At 36.7% G+C, this 19,184-nt stretch overlaps 1 protein-coding gene across 3 annotated transcripts in view; it reads left to right on the top strand.

Moving 5' to 3' along the window:
- The window catches only part of TUT7 (terminal uridylyl transferase 7), a 34,103-nt gene extending 18,710 nt beyond the window's left edge, over positions 1-15,393 (top strand). For all 3 annotated transcript variants that reach the window (XM_069001032.1, XM_069001033.1, XM_069001034.1), the window contains 16 exons: positions 64-214; positions 896-982; positions 1,847-1,947; positions 2,450-2,507; positions 3,227-3,330; positions 4,331-4,420; positions 4,510-4,623; positions 4,726-4,803; positions 6,046-6,223; positions 7,099-7,146; positions 7,265-7,356; positions 7,863-7,978; positions 10,392-10,711; positions 12,435-12,511; positions 12,673-12,736; positions 14,364-15,393. In XM_069001032.1, the coding sequence (XP_068857133.1) occupies positions 64-214; positions 896-982; positions 1,847-1,947; positions 2,450-2,507; positions 3,227-3,330; positions 4,331-4,420; positions 4,510-4,623; positions 4,726-4,803; positions 6,046-6,223; positions 7,099-7,146; positions 7,265-7,356; positions 7,863-7,978; positions 10,392-10,711; positions 12,435-12,511; positions 12,673-12,736; positions 14,364-14,431 (1,746 nt within the window). In that variant the 3' untranslated portion in view covers positions 14,432-15,393. The remainder of the gene's footprint in view (positions 1-63; positions 215-895; positions 983-1,846; positions 1,948-2,449; positions 2,508-3,226; positions 3,331-4,330; positions 4,421-4,509; positions 4,624-4,725; positions 4,804-6,045; positions 6,224-7,098; positions 7,147-7,264; positions 7,357-7,862; positions 7,979-10,391; positions 10,712-12,434; positions 12,512-12,672; positions 12,737-14,363) is intronic.
- Positions 15,394-19,184: the final 3,791 nt, after the last annotated feature.

The following is a 19,184-nucleotide window of genomic DNA, read 5'->3' as shown; positions in this document are numbered from 1 at the left end:
GTATGAAAGTGTTGCTCAAATTCATTAAGTTTTTAAAACCGATCTTGCTTTTTGTTTATGCAGTCTCCTACAGTAGTATGTAGCTTGTGCAAACGGGAAGGTCATTTAAAGAATGATTGTCCAGAAGACTTCAAGAAAATTGAGCTTGACCCACTGCCACCACTGACACCCAAGTTTTCAGATATTCTAGATCAAGTTTGTGTCCAATGTTACCGTAAGTTTTTCCTTTGAATATTGTTGTGCCGTAGAAAAAGAATCAGAAAAAAATAATGACAGACTAATGGTGTTATAAGGTGACAGTTTATTTGCTACATTGCCTCCAACTCTTAGATTTGGCTTAATGGTAATGGCTTTAATAGAACTGCTGAATAATTTGTATCTAGAGAACCAGAAAGTGTTCAGATTTGTCTTCCAACTGGCTGGTTGATTACTCATACAGGAAAATATATTTTCTGAGAGTCTAATTTTGGGTGGAGTTTTTGACTGATCCTTTTATATTTGGCTGATTTGAATTATGTTAACTGTTCCTTAACTTGTGGTTTTTTGTAAACAAAGACTTCAGTGTTCTAGGAAAAATACTGTCAAAATACTGTTTTGTAACACTTCTCCACTTTTGTTCTTTTCAGAGTGACCCAACTTTCCTCCTTTCTCTCTCGCCATTTCTGACCAGACAAAATGCATTATTTGTCTAATTAATGTTTTTCTTTGAACAGGTATTTCTCTTCTACTTCATCCTTGCTTTCTTTCCTTCACATGTGAATTTTCTCTTTCTTTTTCTCTCTCCCTTCCCCTGCCCCACTGTAAACCCCTCTCTATTTTCACTAGAATCTTTGCTGTTTGCTCTTTCTACACAACAGTTGCCTAAATTCTTGTCTTTTTTTCTTTTTTTTTAAAGATGATTTTGCTCCAAATATAGTAGAGGATCAGGCTCGGGAATATATAAGACAAAGCTTGGAAATCTTCATTAGACAGGATTTCCCAGGTAATTAAGCCATTCTAACTTCATATTTATACTTTTCATTGTTCATACTTGAATGTTTTCCAAGAAAACATCATTTCAGTATAATAAACACTTGTTTTGAATGTTTAGCCCATATTGTTGCTCAGCATTCCAATACTTCATTATTTTTTGTTCTAAGTCTTTTAAGCCTTTTTTAAATCTGTGATTTTTTATTTATTCATATATAGTACATATTAGCAGGAAGGAACAATGGCAAGTTAAGAAAAAAACAAAGCAGAAGTGGAATAGTTTTATATTTGTTATTTTAAGTGTATTTATTAATTAGACTTATTTTTGTAACTGCTCTTGCAAGCAACAAGTTTTTTGTAGTTCTTCCTACTGAAACTTACTGAGCTTGGAATGTTTTAAAGTGTAGGCAGAACATCTGGCCTATTTGCAGAACCTAGGTATTTGATTTTTTTCCTTTGTTTGTTTCTGGAGTTCTTACCTGTAACACCTGGATTTCAGTTCATGATCTTTTAAATTTAGAAAAAGATTTTTTTGGCTGAAGCTATGTATATCCCTTACCATGAGAATCTCTGTACAAAGCATTTTTTTAATGAGATGTCAGCTTGAACCTAACTGCTGATGCTTTCACTACTGGAAAGTAACTTGTTTCTGGATTTGTCAGACTGCTTACTTGAACCAATAGTAGTAGAGATTCTTTTCTCGTAAGCAGAGTTGATCAGAAAATTTTCATGTACCACAGAAATGTAATAATGTTTTCATGCCTGTATTAGAAGACATGCAGAGGTTTGAAGCTACATAAAATTCGAGATTCTGTGTATATATATAATTTGAGATTCTTTGTTGGTATATGGCTGTAATACAACACATGCCTTACAGGAACCAAGCTGGATTTGTTTGGCTCCTCAAAAAATGGCTTTGGCTTCAAACAAAGTGATCTTGATATCTGTATGACAATAGATGGTCTGGAAACTGCTGAGGTAGGTTGAGAATACTGTGGTTTTATGGTTGAATAAATGCAAAATTTTCTTATATTGTGTATCTAGTGTAACGAATTAATTATTTTATAAAAGCTTTTAATATCAGAAGAAAATACTAAGGTACCACTAAGGCAGATTATTTTGGGGTGTTTTCTGTTGGCTTAGGCATGAGTCTAAGAATAAAGTAGCCAGTTTTCTCCTGAATTCTGCATTTCTAGCTTTATTTGTGCAGATAAGTAACTTTTTTTATTGCATAAACAACTAGGAATGGGAAAAAATGGCAGAGCACATCAGTCTCCTTTCATGCCTAATATCAGCTTTTTAAAAATTTTCATTATATTATCAACTGTTGATATGCTATTTTGAAACAATTTCTTGTATTCACATAATTTTGTATGAAACATTCAGTTATACAGTTTTAAGCTTAATGGCACATGATAAAAGGTTTGCCTAAAGTACTTGCAGCAGATACGTCTTTCAGCTTTTTTTCTTAATGTCTTAGGGACTTGATTGCATCAGAATTATTGAAGATTTAGCAAAAGTTCTCAAGAAACAGTCAGGTAACTTTCTGGAAAATTAAAATAAGTGATTCTGGTTTTGTTACTTCATTTGCTGTAGTGACAACGTTCTGGGGCACTGTAGATGAAAGTCATTAAGATACAACTATATCAAAGAGCTTATGTTGGTAAGAGTGAGGTTAAATATTGTGAACATTTGGATTCATTTTTGTTTGTATATGTAGATCTTCAAGGTTATAATGTTATAGGACCACATCTGAACTGGACAGATAGTATATTTATAACCTACATGCATAAGGACAACAATCTAAGACTTGAGGCTTCAATTTAGTAATTATGTATTTGTATGTTCAGTGCACAGCAAGTTGATAGTAAAAGATATTCTGATACGAGTCTGCAATGTGAATCCTGTTTTTTCTACAAGAAATCATGAATTTTATAGTGCTTGTTTTGGTGTATCTCCAATGAATTGTAATGAACTATCATTTTTCTCTTAAGCTTATTTCTCTATAAAGAAATTCTATACTCTTATTTAGACTGATCTTTATTTTTTGAGGGGGCTAAACATACATTTATATAAATTATATTTAGCAGACTGATCATGTTTGACAAATTGCTAAAATCCCTGATAAACCATAACTGAAATACAAACTTGGTGTCAACTAAGATTTAATTTGTAGCCTTTTTGCTACAATTGGAAATTATTTGATACTGTGTAGGACTGTATTGTAGCCATTCAGTAATAAAACATTTCATCCTAGGTTTAAGAAATGTCTTGCCTATAACAACTGCTAAAGTCCCAATTGTCAAATTTTTCCATGTCAGAAGTGGTCTTGAAGTAGACATCAGTTTATATAATACTCTGGTAAGGTTATCTCCTTTTTTATTTTATGTTGTGTAACAAAAAACTGAGGATCTGTTTCTTGAGACTGAACTGATTGTTTGGATGAGGTTCAATAATCAACTGTTTCCAATTACAGTTTTATATTTACAGTTTTGTATTTCAAAGACACCTTTTTGGTTTTGCTTGTTTGACTATGAGTGGAGTCAGCTGCACAGTTGTGACTTTAGAGTTGTCATTTTCCTAAGAAAATTTATTAGTTCTCAGTAATAGTAAGAAATAGTGTTTAAGTGTTTTAAGTCTTTCTTAAATGAGAAACAAAATAATGTAACTTCAGCTTTTTCAGACTCCACTTAGCATCATGGCTCTTGCCTAGCCTTGAGACCTGAAAATAGTGGTTTTGAACCCAGCTTGCCTGAACTGTAACATACTAGAGTTAACAAAAAAAACCCCAAACAATTCACATGTTCTTGGCCAAACATTTTAAAAACAGGTTTTGTTTATTTCAATGTCTCTAAACTTCAAAACCCTGTTGCTTGAAACAGCAAAGAAATGTTAAGTCTTAGAGACAATTTTTAAACTTTCTGAAGATTTTTTTGTGAGCTCACAGGGAGTCTTGAGGAAGATACCTCAACCACTAAGTGTGAAAGTTCTCTCCTTCAAGTTGCGCATCTCTGTATGTCCGTTGGTAGCTCTTACAGATCCAGACTGAAATCTCTTGGTTCAAGTAATTACCTTCTAACAAATATTTTGAAATTGTGGTAGGAGATTAATGCTTCTTGTTTTGAAGTATTGTTCTGTGAATGCTGCTTTGTACCACTTCCACACAGATTAAGGAAGTTGATCGGCTTTTAACAGAGAGGTGATAACCTCATTGTTGAATGCTTCCTTTCTCAATATATATTCCTACTATGTAGGGCTTCACATATGCATTTCTTGAGTTTTTGTTTTTCATGTTTTCAGCTTATTTCCTTCGTAACTTCAGAGTTCCTTTATTTTCTACATTACTTCCTTATTTCTGCAGGCCTTGCATAACACCAGACTTCTGTCATCATATGCAGCTATTGATCCTAGGGTAAAATATCTGTGTTACACAATGAAAGTCTTTACAAAGGTAAGTGTGTTTCACACGTTCTAGAAGCAGTAGCTCCTGCAGCAAGGAATGATCACCATGAAAGATAAAAATCATGTTTCTTTTTCTAGGTGTGTGACATTGGAGATGCATCTCGAGGTAGCCTGTCATCTTATGCATATACTCTTATGGTGCTTTATTTTCTTCAACAGAGAAATCCACCAGTCATCCCTGTTCTTCAAGAGGTAAAGTATATCAGAAAGAAACAAGTAACGGTATGCAGTATTGATCAGAAGAATGTCAGTGCTGAATATGAAAGGCTCTTCTAATGAGTTCTATTCTTTCAGATCTACAAAGAACCAAAAAAGCCTGAAATTTTAGTTGATGGCTGGAACGTATATTTCTTTGATAAGATAGAGGAGTTGGTGAGTAAATCAGGCTAATTGGAAAAGGTGTTACCTGTAGCTTGGCAAATAAATAGAAATTCCTTCTAAAGACATTGTTCCCAAATATGAAGGTTGAATATTGTGGTTTAACCCCAGCTGGCAACTTAGCACCACACAGCCACTCTCTCATTCCCCTGCCCCCTCCCTGGTAGGAAGGTGAATAAAAAAAAAAAAAGAAAAACAAAAGTAACATTCGTGGGTTGAAATAAAAACACTGTATTAATTGAAACAAACTAAAACAATAATCCTCATATTTCCAGTTATTACAATGATGATAATAATAGTAGTAGCATTAAGTAGTAATGGTGGTAATTAAAAGAGAGAGAGAGAGAGGACTAAAAGCCAAGAGAAACAAGAAATGCCCAATACAACTGCTCAGCAGCTGCTGGCTGATGCCCAGCCCATCCCTCAGCAGCAGGCAGTACCTCCTGGCCAGTTCCCCCCAGTTTATATACTGGGCATGATGTTCTGTGGTATGGAACATCCCTTTGGCCAGTTCAGGTACTGCTCCCTCCCATCTTCTTGTGCACCTGCCAGAGCATGGGAAACTGGAAAGTCCTTGACTTAGGGAGCTTTAGTTGCTGAACAGCAACTAAAATATCAGTGGTTTATCAATGTTACCAACATTATTCTTAGACTAAATCCACAACACAGACTATACCAGCTACTAAGAACAAAATTAACTCTATCCCAGAGCAAATAGAGGAATGGAAGTGGAGTAGCTGCTGTTTTGAAAATCCCATTCCTGTGTTGGAAAGCTTTTAGAATATGGGTGGTTGTAATTCATCTGTGAAAAAATAAACTCCAAAATCTGACAAAATAGATCAGAAAATTATTTTAAGGTATTAAGGATGATTAATTGTTCTTTATGTCACTCTGGGTGAAGATAACTCTTATCACTTGTATATCTGGTCATATCTGGTTAATTCCATTGAATAATTTTGTTTTATACAACCCATAAAGTGAAGTAATAATTTTTTTTTAAGAGGCAAAACCTAATGCCAGAAGTTCTATTAATTGTCTGCTTTTGTTGTTAATAGAATAAAAAATATACCATTTAAAACCAATATTGTATTATCGATACCAGTTATGAAAGGAAGTATTCTAGTGTAACTTCATTGCTTTTCTGTATAAAATAAATTATGAAAATATATTACGGAAATTATGAAAATCATTCTGCTTAATGTAATACTGGATGTAACAATATTTTTGTCATTTTAGTCAGTTGTTTGGCCAGACTATGGGAAAAACACTGAGTCTGTTGGGCAACTGTGGCTGGGACTTCTCCGATTCTACACAGAAGAATTTGATTTTAAAGAGCATGTCATCTGCATTAGGAGAAAAAGTCTGCTTACAACTTTCAAGAAGCAGTGGACCTCCAAATATATTGTAATTGAAGGTAAAAGCATATGAAGTACAGGAATATACAGAACTTCTTTAGCATGAAAATTTTGCTTTTTCACTAGGCTTATTTATTTTCTATTACTAGATTATAAGTTGTTACTTGCTTATGTTTTGAAATCATCACAAAATTGTCATTGAGTTTCAGTAGTGCTAAAAATTATTCATAAGGTTTTTTTTTTTTTGCACAGCAAACCTCATATTTTTTATTATGAAGTAAAAGGCAGAAAAACAAATTTAACAAAATCTTTTGGCTGTAGATACAAAAATGCTGCTAGTAAGGATTTTCTTGCTATTTTCTAAGCCCGTGAGAGACTTTTCTCTCTCACAGAAGAGGTAGCAGAGTATGTAAACAACCAAGCCACCTGCAAACTTGAAAAGTCTTGTTTATGGTATAGTAGAAAAATATTTTGACCGTGGTTGTTTTAGGATTTTAGCCAATCACCCCAAGGGGTGGCTGATCCTTTGCCCAATTAGATTATGAAGAAAAAAGTCTATAGAAGAGTTTGTAAAATAATTAAATAAATCAATCTTGCTGCACAATTCCTGCCTGCTGGATCTTCTCTCCTCCTCCCTATGGCTGTGGGACACGGTGATAGGGCCTAGGACTGCGGTAATATTTGGCGAAGAAATAAACTATAATGCCATTGAGGTTTTTCAAAAATACTAAGTTTAGCTGAGCCCATATTTACTTAATAAATTTAACTTTGTCTATGATTATGCTGTTAAGTATCACTGTGATCGCTGACAGAGAAAATTCAGTGACATATTTTAGAAATGTTCTGTAAACTGTTTTCTGGCCATTTCATTTTCATGGAAAGAATTCTCTCTTGCCTGCACACTGAGGAATGCCTGTCATGTTTTTTTCTACAGATCCCTTTGATTTGAACCACAATCTTGGAGCTGGATTGTCAAGAAAAAGTAAGTCATCTGTTAACAATTTCAGTTACAAAGTGAAGACCTTGTCTTGGATCTTATTTTACATTCTGGTTTGATATTTAGATGATGATTTCAGTTTGAGTTTTTTTTTCTTCCACAGTGACAAATTTTATAATGAAGGCTTTTATCAATGGCAGAAGGGTATTTGGTACCCCTGTAAAAATATTTCCTAAAGAATACACATCAAAAATGGTGAGTTCCTTCTAAGAGGAGTATGTGTGTGCTCTTTGGCATAAAACTTAGCCTTTGCAGGAGTATGGTTACACTCACTTTAAGCTCTTTCTCTTAAATTGCCACACTACTCTAAAAGTCTTCATGGGAGTTACTGCTGAGTACCATTTTAATGTCATAATAGAATATGTTGGTATACAGAACACTAGTCAAGTCAGAGTTTCATTGTACAGATTTATGTATTTTAATCTGAATCAAAACCAGCTTAGCATTTCTTAAAACTGCAGTTTTTTATTAAAGAGTATGCACACGTGGTGGTTAGTAGGCTGCCTGTCAAAAAAGAGGTCAGTGGCCAGTTAATTCATTAGGTCTTTCAGGGTTCAGCTACAGACCCCAAGTTTATTCTTTTCTGTAACTCTTACTGCTATTTTAACACTTTTCTATCTGTCTTGATTTCCAAGTGTTTGTATTTTCATTTTTAAATTATTTAAATGATTTTTAAATTATTAATGTGATTTCTTCTATAGGAGTACTTTTTTGATCCTGAGGTACTAACCGAAGGAGAATTGGCACCAAATGATAGATGCTGCAGAACTTGTGGTAAAATTGGCCATTTCATGAAAGATTGTCCCATGAGACGAAAGTGAGTATAGTATTGGCATCTGTGTGTAATCTTTTTCCTTAGGTTTGTTTAGGAAAGATTAGGATAGTAATGCTGAAACAAAACGTCTACGTGCTGCAGATTATTTCCTGAACTTAAATTAAAATGTATCAGTACCTGTTTTGGTGTTGGTGGATGGTGTTGTTGTAGAACTGTTAACTTAAGGTATCAGTGTTGACTCTCCACTTCATTTTACAGGAAGGGAGTAGTCAACGCAAATCTAAATACTCAGCAGAGCTGAATTAACTGTGTGCTGTGAAAAGCACTCATGGATACATTTTTAATTTTTATTTATTTAATAGCTTCTACTACCAGAATTGCGTTTCTCCTAGCAAGACGCAATTTTGTCAAGTTCACAGAATCGTACAATTCCTATCAAAAGCAAGGCAAGAATGTCATAGCATTATTTTTTGTAAGCACACATGTATGAGGACAATGTCCTGTTTAACATCCAAGAGAATACTCCTCTACCTGAATAGCCACATCCAACATTCAATGACTCTCTTCTTGCAGCAAATGAATGGCTAAATGGCTTTTGCTGCTCTTCCTCTTATGAAATGTCTAAACTTAAAACTCATCCTTTAATTTTGTTTTCTATTTAAGACAAAGCTCTTTAAAGACTTCATGTCTATAAAGTAGTGAAATCATGAATTATGCTCACTTGTAAGGGGGATGGAAAAACCTAACTATTGTTTAGAATCTATTTATGTTAAAAGCTGTCATTAAAAATCATTTGCACTTGCCTGTAACTAAGTAAAAAAAAAAGCTGACATCATGTTGGATGAAGTGGCTGTTCCACTACACATTAGACATTTGTGAACTTACATTGTTGATTCTGCTAATTTAGACATTTACTCAACTTTAAAAAATGCAGTAGCTGACGATAGTTTGAAATTAAAGAGTGCTGAAGATGGTGTGAAAGTCTACTCAAGGTCTAAACTGCTGTCTTACCTCTATGGATTTTTAATCTTGCATCCTGAAGCACATACCTGCCCTGCTCTGGTAATGCTCATTTATGGACTAGACTTACGATTTTGTCCTTTTAGGTTTTTTTTTCCTGAATCTGATTCTCCTGGTTTCTGTAACAGTCTTTGATGGCAATCAGTTCCATAAGTGTTCTGACTGATGTGTAAAATAGTACTTTCCTGTATCTGTTTAAAGCTAATCTTAGTCATCTAATAACTTGCTGAGTGTGCACTTAATCCATTTGTCAATGTCCCTAACAAAGATGTTAAATAATATTGGTCCCAATACAGACCCCTGAGGAACACCATTCATCACTGGTGTTCACATGGACATCAAGACATTGACCACAATGCTTGAAGTGCAACTATCCATCCAGTTCCTTATCCGCTGAGGGGTCCCCCTATCAAATCCATGTCGTTCCATTTTAGAGACAAGGATGTTGTGTAAGACAGTGTCAGATGCTTTGCAGAAGTCCAGGTACACGATGTCAGTCACTCTTTCCTTACCAACCATTTCTATAACCGTCTTATAGAAAGCTACCAGATTTTTCAGGCATGATTTGCTCTTACTGAAGGCATGTTGGCTGTCACCAGTTGCCTCTCTGTTTTCCATGTGCCTTAGCATAGTTTCCAGGAGAGTCTGCTTCATAATCTTACCAGGCAGAGGTGAGACTGACCAGCCTATAGTTCCCCAGGTCTTCCTTTTATGCCTTTTTTTTAAAAAAAGAAGCTGACCTTGAAGCTCATGCCATTCTTTTGCCCTTCATTCAGTTTTGTGAAGTATTTTCCAAGTTTTTAGCCATTAGCAATGCATCCAACTTGCCAAAGGAGCCTGATATCTATTGTCTTCAGACTTGGAGGTTTCACTCCTGTCTCTTTCCCTAGTCATGTATAAAGCTGTTAAATAAATCTGACAGTGGTAGTGTTTCTTCACTGCTAGACCTTTAAGTCACATAGAATTTTAGAAGCTTCTCACAGTAGAAGAGACTTCTAGAGTGAATATGCACAGTTTCAGAAGGAAGGAACTGAGTTCTGGTTGAATTGTACAAATAAAAAAAAAAAACCCAGAACTATAGTCCTATTTTTTTTGTACTTTGTTAGCATTTTGCTTGGTGTTTCTTCTCTTCCATTGTCTGTAACTTGAGCAGCCAGATTTTCAGTCGTTCTTACATTTTTTGAGTTACAATTATTAGGATTTAGGACTGCATTGTCATCTAATTGTAAAGTTAAATTATTAAATATGTGTTACATCAGTGTAGCACTGTTTGGTAGGAGAGTCAAAAGGAAAGGTATGGCAATTCACTTCATTTATTCCACTGAAGAATTACTTTGTCTGAGGACAGCACATGGGTTTTCGGTTTGGTTTTTTTATTGATTCTGTGTATGAATGTAAGGCCTCTGAATTCTGCAGCATTTTTCTGCTCCTGCAGGCTAAGACGGCGTCGTGATTATGAAGGTGCACAAAGGTATGGAGAAATCAAGGAGAAAAGAAGCAAAGAGGACAAAGAAATGCAGAATAAACCAACAGAAAAGGAGAACTCCATCAAGGAGGGAAAGTTGCACCTATGTACACCTCAGAAGAGGAAACTAGCAAGGGTAATAGTGGAAACTGGAAGAGAGAAGACTCCCAGGCAATCAGCAGAGAAATGGAAGCGTCTGGAAGACAGAGACTTAAGAGAAAAACGTTGTTTTATCTGTGGAAGAGAAGGTCATATTAGAAAGGAATGCCCACAATATAAAGGAGTTGCAGGTAAGAAACTGATCAAGCTGAGTAGTTTAAACAGCACTTACGGTGTTCTTCAGTATTTTTAACAGGATTGACTAACAGATAAGGTTTTTGCACCATGTAAATGTTTGGTTGGTTTTTTTTAATGTAGTCACATTTAATGATTTTCCCTTCAACCTCACCTTCCTTTCAGAAATTTGCTGTATCCTGGGGGATTTGGCATGATTTCTCTTAGCAGATAAGATACTTGTAATTAAAAGGGTATGAGTATCAAATATATTGAAATTCCTTCCATTGTCATCACAGTATATGAGCTTGCCAACATTTCAAAGTACAGCTTCTCTTCCAGTTCGTCATAATTGCAACAAAAGCTAACGTTACAGCTCTTCACATTACCTAAACCAGAATGATTGTATACAACCCTAAAGTCGATATGAAAAGTGTACAGATTTGCTCAGATAGAATTTTGTGAATAAAATAAAGAACGCTTCTGACAAGTCAGCAGTTGGAGGGATACAGGAATTCACCTCACAGATCCTGATTGACAGATCTGAATGAAATACTTCTAAGCAAAAGAGTTTAATTATCTAAGTCATCCTTCAAATAAGATGGATTGCTCATAGTTTGTGTTCCAAAGGAATATCTTTCTAAGATAAAACTCAGACTTAAGACAATATGTGGTACTTGTAATTAGCTTCCAAAGGACCAAAATAACACTGTTTCCCTGTAGGTTAACCCTGGGTGTGTTTAAATTCAGGCTGGAAAAAATTTGTTTTACGACCTCTTAAAGGAACAGATAGTAGTCTTTTATATAAACATATTTTACAAACCAGCTCTTCTCTACTTGGAAAAATATCCTGTCTGCCTTAGATGAGGAAACTCTTCATAATCGGATGCATTTAGAGGAAGAGGGCATAAGACTGTGTTAAAATACTGGAAGAGGGAGGAAAATGGTGCAAGTATATTCAGAATTGTGAATATATTTAGAAGTATTCTTACTTTGACAGACCACTAGAAGTATTGGATGGACAGAGAAGTTGATTAAAAATTGAAGCCATGCTTCATTCAGCTTCTGACCTTTTGAAGGTGTATGTCAAGTCTAAATTTAACTTTAGAGTTTATATTTGACCTTTTCTCACGGAACTTCTCTTCCAACCATTCTGTTTGCCGTGGTATTGCATTTGCTAAGGTGGAGGGGAATATGCCTGACTGTTTCATAGTCAATGATATTAAATTCATTGTATGAGAACTGTACTTAGGCTTCACAGTATATACGTCTAAACTAATAAATTCTGAAGTAGGTGTTTTTATTAGTATGTTTGAATTTGAAAGATTTACTGTAGGTTGGGCTTTGTCTTTTATTGCTTGCTTAGTGCCTGAAGTGTTCTCTCTAGTTGAATAAAGTACTATGAACAAATGGATCAAAGAGTTCAGACTTCACTCTTTGCTGCATATTGTGAGACTATGGACACTTCGCTTATCACCTTATCTTCATTCATCCTAAGTTCCCTGTAGCCTGCTGATTCTGGAAGAGAATACAAAGCTTACTTTATTGTAGTTTCCTAGCTTAGATGTATGTCACCACATTATGCCAGTTTTCAGTGTTATAAAACTGAGGAAAATAACAATGTCCTACATCCTACATTTTCTGATTCTAGATAGCAAATATTTTGGTATTTTTCTGTCTTATGATAACTGAAATAGAAATTAGTTTCCAATTAGCAACTCCTTTTTATGATTTTTTCAGGTGGCTCAAAACCAGAAGTGTTGTGCGGGTCCCCTTCTTTACCCAGTGCTGTCAAACATGCTGGTAGATTAAATCAGGTAAACACCAAGTGTCACTTTTGTTTCATCTTTATATGTTTTAAAGTCCATGTAAAGTAATTAAGAAAAGCTTTACTTTAGTTTTCAAGGAAAACCTTTTATGTTGTGAAATGGAATACGTCAGTTTTCTTGGTTCATTGATGTGTGTATGTTTTTTATAGGGAGTGCTTATGCATGAAGAAAAAAAGAAGCAAAAAGGAAAAGTATTTTTGAGTCCCCAGTCAGGTTTGTGTATCTTCAGTTCAATTCATAAACTATATGTAAAAGCCTGGCCAGGTGGGCAAGGGAGGGGATTCTGCCCCTCTGCTCTTGCTGAGACCCCACCTGCAGTGCTGCATCCAGCTCTGGGGTGCCAGCACAGGGAGGACATGGACCTGTTGGAGTGAGTCCAGAGGAGGCTTACCAAGATGATTAGAGGGATGGAGCACCTTTCCTCTGGAGAGGCTGAGAGGGTTGGGGCCGTTCAGCCTGGAGAAAAGAAGGCTTCAGGAAGACTATGTTGGCCTTTCAGTTCTAAAAAAGGGCCTGTAAGAAAAGTGGGAGCAAACTTCTTAGCAGGGACTGTTGTGATAAAACCTGGGGTAATGGTTTAAAACTGAAAGAGGGTCAGTTTACATTAGATTAAAGAAAAAAGTTTTTTACAATGAGAATGGTGAAACATGGGCACAGGTTGCCCAGAGAGGTGGTGGATGCCCCATCCCTGAAAACATCCAGGGTCAGGTTGGATGTGGCTCTGAGCAACCTCATCTAGTGGAAAACGTCCCTGCTCGTGGCAGGAGGGTTGGACTAAATGATCCTTAACACAAATTATTCTAGAATTGTATGATTCTTCATCAGTCCTTACAGGAACTTTACCTAATTTGCTGAACACAGTGGCAGCTTGAACAGGCTGAAGCCACCTATTTTTTTAATCTGGAAAAGTGTACAATTTTTGAGTTTTTATTTGGAAGCAAAACTTGGGCATAACAATTCTGTGCCTTTATATCATTGACTCTGGTTGATTTATTTTGCAGAAAGGTATGGTGGAGTTGTATCAATCTCTTCTGTTTCAGCTTACATGGGGTTTTCTGATTCTTCAGGAACATGGAATGCTTTCTTGTGAGGGTTCCTTGCAGTAATTGTCTAGAATTATACATAATAAACTTAAGAGAAATTATCAAACCACATCCTTAATGTGAGCTGCCAAAATGCAAACTAGTTAAAATTACATTTGAAAGTAGCAGTGAGATTGTATTATAAAGGCCTTTATGTACTTCTTCTGAATCAGAGATGGTTTGCTTTAAATGTGTGATTAACAATGTAGCTTCCTTTCAGTAATTTCACACACTTATTAACAATGAAGTACAGTACAATGAATATTTTTAGAATGGCTGCTTTTTTTAAAATTAGAATTTCTAGTCCAACTCTTCAAACCTTTCAGCAGCATGGGTGTATAATACACTAATCTCTCTGCAGTTGGAGGGGGGCGTAATTAGTTTTCTGAAGTTTGTAAAGACTTGACTGCAATTAAGTATCTCAAATTGAATTATTTGTTTTGTTGGGAAGACATATTCGGTTTTTTGTCTTCACTGCAAAGCTTTTGCAAGTCTAAGTTTGGGGATTTTTTAACACAAAGTGATTTGTCATTAGGTGTTTGGTTGAACAAAATGCTGCGTTCTGATTTTGTATTTTATTATTTTCTACTGTCCTTCAGCAGGTAATGCTCTTACGTTGATCTGTATGTCCTTTCATTCTAGTTTGATTTGAAAGTAATTTTCTCCTGTCTTTTTGTTTCAGTTGGTTTATGTCTTTTTTGGAGAAAAAAAAAATGCAAATACCTTTAAAGCATGATGCTTTCTTCCTCCCAATTTAGGCAGCCTTTCCAATAAATACATGACTCAGGGAAAAGCCTCACAGAAGAGGACCCAGCAAGAATCATGAGGGATATTAAGCACTGGTAAATTGCAACGCAGGCCCATCATCCACTTAAAAGAAATGTCGTTGGCTAAAGCATCTGAATTCACAGGACAGCAGCATAGACAACCTTCAGCTTAAGTTCAATGAAAATATGGATGTTTTATTTTAAATTGTTAGTACAAACAACTGTGGATTTTAATACGCACCCCTGCTCTTTAATAGATTGTTTGAGGATTTTAATAGAAAGCCATGATGTTTTGTATTTGTTTACTAGGTAAATCATTTAGAAAAGAGCAGGTACTAAAAATGGACTGTTTTCAGGGTTTTGTTGTTCCACCTGACCATTTTAAACTGCACTAAAACTATGTGCTAGCCAAATAAATTATATTTTCTTCAAAAATGAATTTTAGAAGGAGCAAATGATATTTATTAATGTTGATTGTTTACTGAATCCTCATGTAAGTGTTTGAAATGTTTGTAGACTGCTACGTTCTTTTTTATTTCTCTAGAGAACTGAAAACATAGACGCTAGTCATCATATGTAAAAACAGTCTCTGGAAAAGCAGTGCCACTGAGATTTTGTGGGGTTGTTTTCTGTTCTGTGATTTTATGGGAGTTCATTTGCTGCTGTGCTTGTGTTCAAGAAGAAAGAAAGAAAGACTAGGAAACAGGTCAGTCCTGTTTTGTTGCTGCTAAGAATCTTTTTCAAGGCCTTGGGGATACAGACAAAAATGCTTTAAGAAATAGAGGTATTATATTTGGCAATTGGGGAAAAACACATGTCCGTTTTCATAGAATGTGAAGAGGATCCTTGTACCAGTCAAGAATTTACATTCTTTAGTAGTAGGCACTTGAGCTTTACTTGAAGTCCTTCCAGAGGTGGTAATGTACCATCTTATCTTGTTCAGAAAAGAATTAGTTACATGTTAAAATGGAAACCATTGTTAATTTATGAATCTGAAATAAATTTTAAAAAAAAGTGAAAATCAGACTTAAGTTTCTGTATTTTTTCCTGAGGTTGTAGTTTTCAATATTTCTGACATAAATGTAGAATTAATGATAACTTACTATAATTATCTGGATTTTGACTATCATGTTCAATATTTTTTTCCCCAATCTATTTTTATGGAAGTTGAAAGTTAGAATTGCCAAAGTGGTCTTAGGGAACTAGGATCCTGTTTTGGTTTTCATCCATCTGAAGCCAGTTATCTGTGAACTTCTAGATATGTTGCTTTCACAAATAATTTCTTCTGTGTCCTTTGCTAAAGACATTTTCAAGCATACTATCTTTTTGCTTTATTTAGCTTTCTGTTCAGAGTTACTTCCAGTTTTGCTGGTGGGAATGAAGTGTATAAACCTCTTCTGAACCAGGTGCATACTCTGTCCTCCTAATGATACGGAGAGACACAGTTGTTCATTCATGCTGCCTTTTTTATTAGAAAAAAGTGCTGTCATAATATTTCACAAGAATTTCACATGCTTTTGATGTCCGAGTTTCCGAAGTTGGAATATGTTTTATGCTGTGAATAGTAAGTTATCAGGGCTGAGAAATTGAGAAAGATGAAGTTGTTTCAGGTTTGCAGCACAGTTAACTGTCTTAAACAGGTAAGTCAACCTCATTTAGCTATTTAACTGCTAGATCACACATATCCATTTTCCCTAATGTAATTTTTCTGGTGAGGTTTGTTTCATAGCTGTATTTAAAACTGTTTCCCCATCTGTTAAAATTCTACTTAAATTTATCTATTGCACAGCAATTTCTTTTATAAACATCATCATGTTTTTATAAGAACTACAGAAGCCACATAAAAAATTACCTTCACTAATAAGTTTTCATCGTTTGAAATAGCTGCATAGGAGTTGCCTAGCATGGAAAGTTGTTGGCTTTTTCTTCCATACTGATGAATTGTCAATATTTCTTGTTACTTGCTTGAACTAGTTAGATTTAAAACAGATTTTTCCATTTATCTGCTCTGAGGGAAGGCTAATGTTCAAGCCCATGCTCAGTCTTCCATGCTGAGATTGATTCAGCAGACAGGGGACTAAGGAGTGATGATTGGAAGCATCCTGAGGAAAGAGAAAGTAAAGCTCTTTGTGCCTGCATGATAGAGTGTGACTGATGACGATGGCGTTAGTTGCCTTCGTACATGAACTTCCCCCCCTTCAAGAGTACTGACTTCAGCCCAGTAGTTCATTTAAATCCCCCCCCAAGTAGGAGTGTTTAGTTGAGATTGCATGCTCAAGTTGCATGAATTGCATGTGATACACTTTTTGTAGCTAAAGAAAATGCAACTTTCTTTATAACCTGCTTTCGTTTAACCTGCTATCTTTATATTTGAGGTAGTAGTGCTTCAGTAAAGAGTAGTGGCATAATTATGTATGTAAAAAACACATCTGCACACTTTCTGCCAAGCTCTCCAGAACTACTAAGCCCAGAATCAGGGAGCTGAAGCAAGTGAGGTCATGAGACTGAAATGTGTTTCTTGTGCTTGGACTTCATAAACACTGATTTAAAGTATTATCTAGCATATTTAAGGATGCTGGAATGTGGAAATGAAAAACAGGTACTTGTTTTCCTTCTGGCATAGCCATAATTCAAAGTAATGGCATGAGTCTCCCTGTACCAAGGCTATTGGAGTTTCTTGCACGTGAAGTCACTGCAGCCACCAGGAGCTGGGGAATGGCAGTGCAGTTCACCCAGCAGCTTTCAAGCTCTCCTCCCATGATGCCTCTGCAGGGATCAAGAAGGGCAGCTGGGCCCTGACCACTGCACAGCCATCCTCTCACCTGGCCCCAGCGGGGCATAAGCCTGGAGGAAGGGGCAGGATCCTGGTCAGTAGGAGGGCAGACACAATGCATTGGATGGATCATAGCAGTCACTGGTTCCAGGTCCTGTGCACTTCACTCAGGGATCTGTCCAAACTGGATCACTCTGCACATGGGTTTTGCCTGCTGAGCCAAAGCTTCCTATGGAATAGCCATATGCTTTGTTATTTTAAAATTCTTGCCTGTGTGACAGTCAATAAATATTCACATTCCGTGCCTGTATTTTATAGGTGGGACACTATGTACTCATGGGCCTCTGTTGTTCCCTAGTGTGGGAAAATGCTTGGGGATAAAAAGATAACGGTATGGAAATCATAGAGGAAAATAGGGTTGCTACCCCCTGCATGGAACAGGGCCAGCATACTTGACTTCCCACTCACTTGTACATGCTGAAGAAGGGTGGAGTAGAGTACATTGTAGCCAGGCTCTTGCCGAGGATGGAACTGCGAGCTCCTTTCTGGCTGATAAGCTGCACAGGAGCTGAAAACCAACGGAGATAAAGGAAGATGTGCTGTTGTCGAACTGATGCCTTAAGAGGCCTCCTAGAAACAGAGACTAGACAGGCGTGAGGGAATAAAAGAGGTATTTATTTGAAAGGCCTTCAAAGGTACACCCCAGGGAGCCTGAAGCCATTCTTAAAATGGACCCCAAGACGGACCCCAGGTCACGAGTTCTTCACACTTTTATAGGTTTGGTTCATTTGCATAGCAGGGTTAATTCTCCAATTAAAGCTTCAGTTTTCCCCTCAGCTTGCTCCCCCCCCCCCTTAGTGGCTCTTTGGTTTATACTTTTGGCCTAGGGCAGTCTTGCTGTCCTTGGAAAGCAGGATGAGAGAGGCTTTGTTATGTCTACGTAGTATGAGAGAGCAGAAATTAACAGGCTACAAGAAACTTCAGAGTCACACACCAAGCAGTACAGAATTTGAAAAATACAAAAGTTAAAACCTAAGGCATCAGAATCAGCAACTGTGGTGAAATCACTCTCCTTAGGCTGACACTATGTATACTGCGATATCCCCCCCCATGTACAGCCACCCTTCACTGAATAAGCTGTATGACTAGAGCCACTCAAGCTCCATTTAAACATAAGAAAATAGTACAAAAGTGAATTCAGAAGGGTGAGAAGTTAGGAGAGACTCCATTGTAACTTCTGGAATCAGTTGACAGGCTCAACCTCTCTTCGGTCCCATGGGGGCAACTATTGGGTAAGAACTGTGTCGTATGAGTGCTAAATGCTTGTCTCAAGCTCACTTTCGTTAGGGATTAGAGCTTTTTAGTATATTGCTTTGAATTAATATATTGCTTTGAATATGTTTTTGCAGTCAGCTACTATCACCATCAATCCTTGAACCTTAACATGTCAGAATTCTAGGCTGCATCCACAGCAGCAGGGCCAGGGAGAGGATTCTGTCCCTCTGCTCTGGTGAGACCTCAACACTGCATCCAGCTCTGGGGCCTCCAACATGAGAAGGTCATGGAACTGCTGGAGTGTGTGGCCTCCTCTGCACTAAGTTGATAGGACTGCAGCCACCACCCTTATGAAGACAGGCTGAGAAGGTTGCCTGGAGACCTCATGGCAACCTTCCAGTATCTGGAGGGGGTCTACAGGGAAGCTGGAGACAGACTCTTCATCATGAGCTGCAGTGATAAAACAAGGGGGAAATTTAGATAGGTATTAAGAAGAAATTCGTTACTGCAAGGGAGGTGAGGCACTGGAACAGGTTGCCCAGGGAAGTTCTGGATGTGTTCAGGGCCAGTTTGGATAAGGCCTTTACAAACCTGGTCTAGTGGGAGATGTCCCTGCCCACGGCAAAGGGGTTGGGACTAGACGATCTTTAAGTTCCATTCCAATCCCTTAACACTCTAAATTAATAAACATTGTTATTCCGTAACCTGTTGATTTGACCCTTCAAGGGCGCCGACAGACTAATCAATTATTAAAGGCTTTCAGA

This window comes from Aphelocoma coerulescens, assembly GCF_041296385.1.
Source record: "Aphelocoma coerulescens isolate FSJ_1873_10779 chromosome Z unlocalized genomic scaffold, UR_Acoe_1.0 ChrZ, whole genome shotgun sequence".
Lineage (NCBI taxonomy): Eukaryota > Metazoa > Chordata > Aves > Passeriformes > Corvidae > Aphelocoma > Aphelocoma coerulescens.
The sequence above is the reverse complement of the archived record's forward strand: the minus strand, read 5'-3'. Positions and strand labels throughout refer to the sequence as shown.